Source organism: Perkinsus marinus, assembly GCF_000006405.1.
Source record: "Perkinsus marinus ATCC 50983 genomic scaffold scf_1104296937060, whole genome shotgun sequence".
Taxonomy (NCBI): domain Eukaryota; phylum Perkinsozoa; order Perkinsida; family Perkinsidae; genus Perkinsus; species Perkinsus marinus.
In genome coordinates, this window is record NW_003213929.1 from 2,548 (window position 1) to 6,811 (window position 4,264).

At 45.4% G+C, this 4,264-nt stretch overlaps 3 protein-coding genes across 3 annotated transcripts; 2 read left to right on the forward strand and 1 right to left on the reverse strand.

Moving 5' to 3' along the window:
• Positions 1 to 83: 83 nt before the first annotated feature.
• Positions 84 to 788, forward strand: Pmar_PMAR006906 (TFIIH basal transcription factor complex p44 subunit, putative; the record flags this gene model as incomplete). The annotated part of the gene is made up of 4 exons (XM_002783335.1): positions 84 to 217; positions 263 to 404; positions 456 to 581; positions 624 to 788. Coding segments are annotated over 4 exons (567 nt in total), but the record flags the coding sequence as incomplete, so codon positions are not given.
• Positions 789 to 936: 148 nt separating this feature from the next.
• Pmar_PMAR006907 (hypothetical protein) lies at positions 937 to 2,156 on the reverse strand (the record flags this gene model as incomplete). The annotated part of the gene is made up of 1 exon (XM_002783336.1): positions 937 to 2,156. Exon 1 carries the CDS (start codon positions 2,128 to 2,130, stop codon positions 937 to 939), a length of 1,194 nt encoding a protein of 397 aa, XP_002783382.1. The 5' UTR covers positions 2,131 to 2,156.
• A 979-nt stretch (positions 2,157 to 3,135) lies between these two features.
• Pmar_PMAR006908 (hypothetical protein) lies at positions 3,136 to 4,050 on the forward strand (the record flags this gene model as incomplete). The annotated part of the gene is made up of 1 exon (XM_002783337.1): positions 3,136 to 4,050. The coding sequence occupies one exon, from the start codon at positions 3,136 to 3,138 to the stop codon at positions 4,048 to 4,050; it is 915 nt and encodes a 304-aa protein (XP_002783383.1).
• Between the last annotated feature and the right edge of the window lie 214 nt (positions 4,051 to 4,264).

Sequence of the window (4,264 nt, forward strand, 5' to 3'; positions counted from 1 at the left end):
TCATACCAGACTGTGTTGATAGGCTTATAGAGGAAATCAAGCCCAACTCAGTGAGGGTAATCTATTCTTCCATGTCTGTTCAGACATGATCATCACGCCCAGGTGTCTGTGATATCACTATCGCCAGAACTGTATGCGTTACGGAAAGTTGTAGAGATGACTGGTGGCACCTTCTCTGTTGCTACTAGTCCTATACATTTCAAACGTTTAATGCAGAGTAAGTTCTCTGTTCGCTACCAATTCTCAACTCTAGGGTAATCAGAGCATCTCACGCCACCAAATTGGGTGAGCTCCCCGAGCTATATCAAAATGGGATTCCCAGTACGAAGAGCATGCGATGGTAACCATACAGCAGATCCACCAATAAAGTGTATGTGTCACAATAGGCTACAAAAGACCTTCGTGTGAGTCTTGCTAAACAGTGTCGTGACAGTGAGTTATGCCTATAAAATCAGGTACATTTGTCCACAGTGTCACAGCCCAGTCTGTGAGATACCAGTTAACTGTCCAGTATGTAGACTTCCCTTAGTGGATGATGATGCGCTGAAGAAACATCATCGACACATTTACTCTATGCCAACGTAATCAAGTTCCTACTTCCCAGGTTGATGAGTCTAATACAGGTACACCTTACTACCGACGGTAGACTACCCCAAGTCCTATACATGCCAATTTTGTGGAACTGACTTCACAGAGGGCGGCGCTAGATGTGATCAGTGTTTGAGTGATGTTTGCTACGAATGTGATATGTTTGCTCATAACAAGCTCCGTCACTGTCCTGGATGCTTGTAGTTTCTCAAGTACTGCGTGTTCCCGTTGGTTAAGTAACAACACAATAGATGATGTTTACATGTGAGGAAAAGGATGGGTTATATTTACACCACAACCTAGTGGACAGTGTATGCAGGACATTAAGGAAAACACATGACAACCGATCTACTTCAGCCGACAGTCGGCAGCCATAGAATGATAATCCTTACAAACGGAGAAGCCCATATCTTGAGAGTAACTATCTCCATAAAAACAGCGAGACCATTCCCAGTTATGGACCGCGAACAGTGTACCGTTGACGTCGAAGAGATGATCGAACTGCTCCTGAGTCACGACACCCTCCTCTACCATACGTTTGGTCAGATTGTTGAGGGTATTCCAGATGTACTCGATGCCACCATTAGCGTCAGGATAAGAGGAGGTATCCTTAGCGCACATCGACAGCTTACCACACCCATGGCCCATCTTACACGAGCCTTCGACCATAATCGTAATCTTGGCCTTGAGATCCTCCCAACCAGGCTTAGTGCATACGATGCATTGCTCGGTCATCATCCACTTCATGCGTTCGAGCAGATCATCCTCATAACTACCACCTAATTCATTTCTGTACAACATCATAAGGGCGTGGTCTGCATAACGCATAACGTATTCAGTCTCCTGAGAGTTTTCCTCACCCTCGATGGTACTATCAACGTAAATGGAGTTAGGTAGATACCCCATACCCTGAGTCACCTCGTTAATCATATCATGTGACTTCGTGAGAGCCTCCTTATAGTAATTATCGGCAATATGCTCAACATCAAAGCTGATACCAATAGGGGCTATCTCAGCCATAGTCTGCGCTGACACAGAGCGCATGAGGAACTGCTCGAAGGTCGTCACGAATCCCACCATCTTCTCGCCATTCTTATCGACAACATCACCATAAGTGAGCCAGATGACGCCGTTGTTACCAGTCTCCTGACGCCACTTCTTCATCCAGCTTACGAGCTTGGTCTGATCCTTAATGATGTTATAGTTCGAGGCATCAGCAATGTTGATATACAAATCTCCACAATTCCACTGACGGCCCATATCACTCGTAGCGAAGTTAATCAAAGAATCATCACCTTCCCTCCAATAGCTCTGGGACCAGGTATAGGTACCAATCTTATTCCCATTACACGCATCAGAGGAGATAGGCCTCGCAGTTGGTGGGAAAGGGGTACTAGCAGGGAATGTCACCGGTTGGTTAGGGTCATCAGGGAGAGCAGATGGCAAATTCCCACTACCTTTACTACCCCCTGTTGTCGAACATCCTTGCATGCCGAACATGAGTAACGTACAAGTAGCCGATGCTGCAGTAGACCATCTCATTAGAGGAACTAGTAGGATATGAGATGAAAAAGAAACCTACCATGAGTAGACTATGGTTGACTGAATACAAGGAGTATCACACGCGGTATGCAACGAGTTTGCAGTCATCACGATAACGTATCACACGAGGATAGCCGCTTGTATAGAGATTGGTTCTCAAGTTGGTCACGTGACGAAATTCTCTGATCATATCAAACCATACTTCATAGAATCACGTTTATCAATCCGTTTTCTGAATATTGGTGATACCAAGGTGAGGTGTTCTACCAGTTGAAAAAAAGCGATGGCAGCGAGTGGAGCAGAATCAAACCGTTCTGAACACTCGTTAAGCGACGAAGGTCGAGAGGAGGGGAGCACTCAAGAGACGATGGCCGCAGCCTTAGAGCAGAAGAACGTAATTGTGTATTGATGGTAGTTAAGGATCGTTTCAATTGAGATGTTCTACCAAATTTCAAGGACATCGAGAGTTCAAGTCGAAGCTGAGGGAGTTGCCATGGTACCACTGCATATATCAAAGAGTGAGCAGATTACATTGCTGAGGGAATGTTCATGAGATAATATGGTTACGAGCCAACATCGGATTCTCGTGTAGTACTCCTAAGAGGATGCTCAACACGTGGTAGTATGCACAACACGGGACAGTACAACGAAGCCAAGTTGTGTTGCACTTGTCACAATACCTCACTGTGACTTGCACTTGAAAAGTAGCACCTTACGGTTATGCATATGAAGCTCTTCTCGACGTTGGTGTCGGTTATACTGGCATTTTGCTTTTCTGGTTGTTCAACCGACTCGGGTAGTGACAGTAGCTCTGAGACTCTACCTCCTCAATTACCCTCGGACCCGAATCAGCAGGCTACGTTCCCTAAGACAACAGGCCCTCCTCCAACAACTAGACCCCCACCTACCAATGCATGCACTGGTCGCCCGATAGGCATTTATTCCTGGTCTCAAGATTACTGGAGTGAAGGAGATCCCGCTCTAACTGACTTCATCTCAAGCGATATGGGTAGGACGTGGAATTGTGGTGAGCTTTACATCAACGTGGCTGATCCTACAAACTACAACATCATCAAGTACCAACCGCAGCTAGTTGCTTGGATGAAGAAGTGGCGTCAGGATAGTGGGAACGATGCTATCATTTGGTTAACTTATGGTGATGTCACCGAAAGGGATGGTCAAAAGATGTGCGCCTTCGTAAACACTTTCGAGCAGTTCCTTATTCGCTCGGTTTCTGCCCAGGATATGGCAGAGATAGCGCCTATCGGTATCAGTTTTGATGTGGAGCATGTCCCTGATAATTACTACTTACAGGCATTGACCAGTTCGAGAGAGATGATTGCTAATGTTACCGAGGGTATGGGTTATCTACCCAATTCCATCTTTGTAGGTAGTACTATCGAGGGTGAGCCCAATCAGCAAGAAACTACTTATGTCATGCAGAATGCTGATAGGGCATTGATGATGCTATACCGTAACTCGGTTAATGGCACTAACAATGATGGTTTGTTGGAGCGTATGCAGTGGATGATGACAGACCAATGCGTCGTGTGTACGCAGCCCGGATGGGAGGACCTGAGAGCGAAGATCACTATCATGGTCGAAGGCTCCTGCGAGATGGGTAATGGTTGCGGTAAACTTTCTATGTGCGCTTATGATACGAGTAAATATCCCGATCCTGATGGGGGTATCGAGTATGTGTGGGACCAGTTAGAAGATCTCACTAGTTTGATGGTCCCAACAGGTATTGTCACACAGGAGCAGTACAATAAGTTATTCGATGTCAATGGTACACTATACGCAATACATAATTGGGAATGGTCTCGATGTTTCTATGGCGATCCCTTCTCTCAACAGATGAATTATACCGATTGTATTCAAAACTACCACCTTGATGCTGCAAGCTGCAGATTGGAGTAGAAGATGCTTGCGAGATATCTCGAATGATAAGTTGAATTCTGTTATGTGCTTTCTGTTCATGTTCCTACTATGATTTCTTGCGTTATCGCCACTGCATTTCAGAGATTTGAGTGTTCTATAAAATGAGATGCCACAAGTGCATTTCGAAGATCACTGGATTGAGTTTCTGAGTGCGTCACAGGGTAGTTGGACGTCGTGTTTATACACTTGAAGG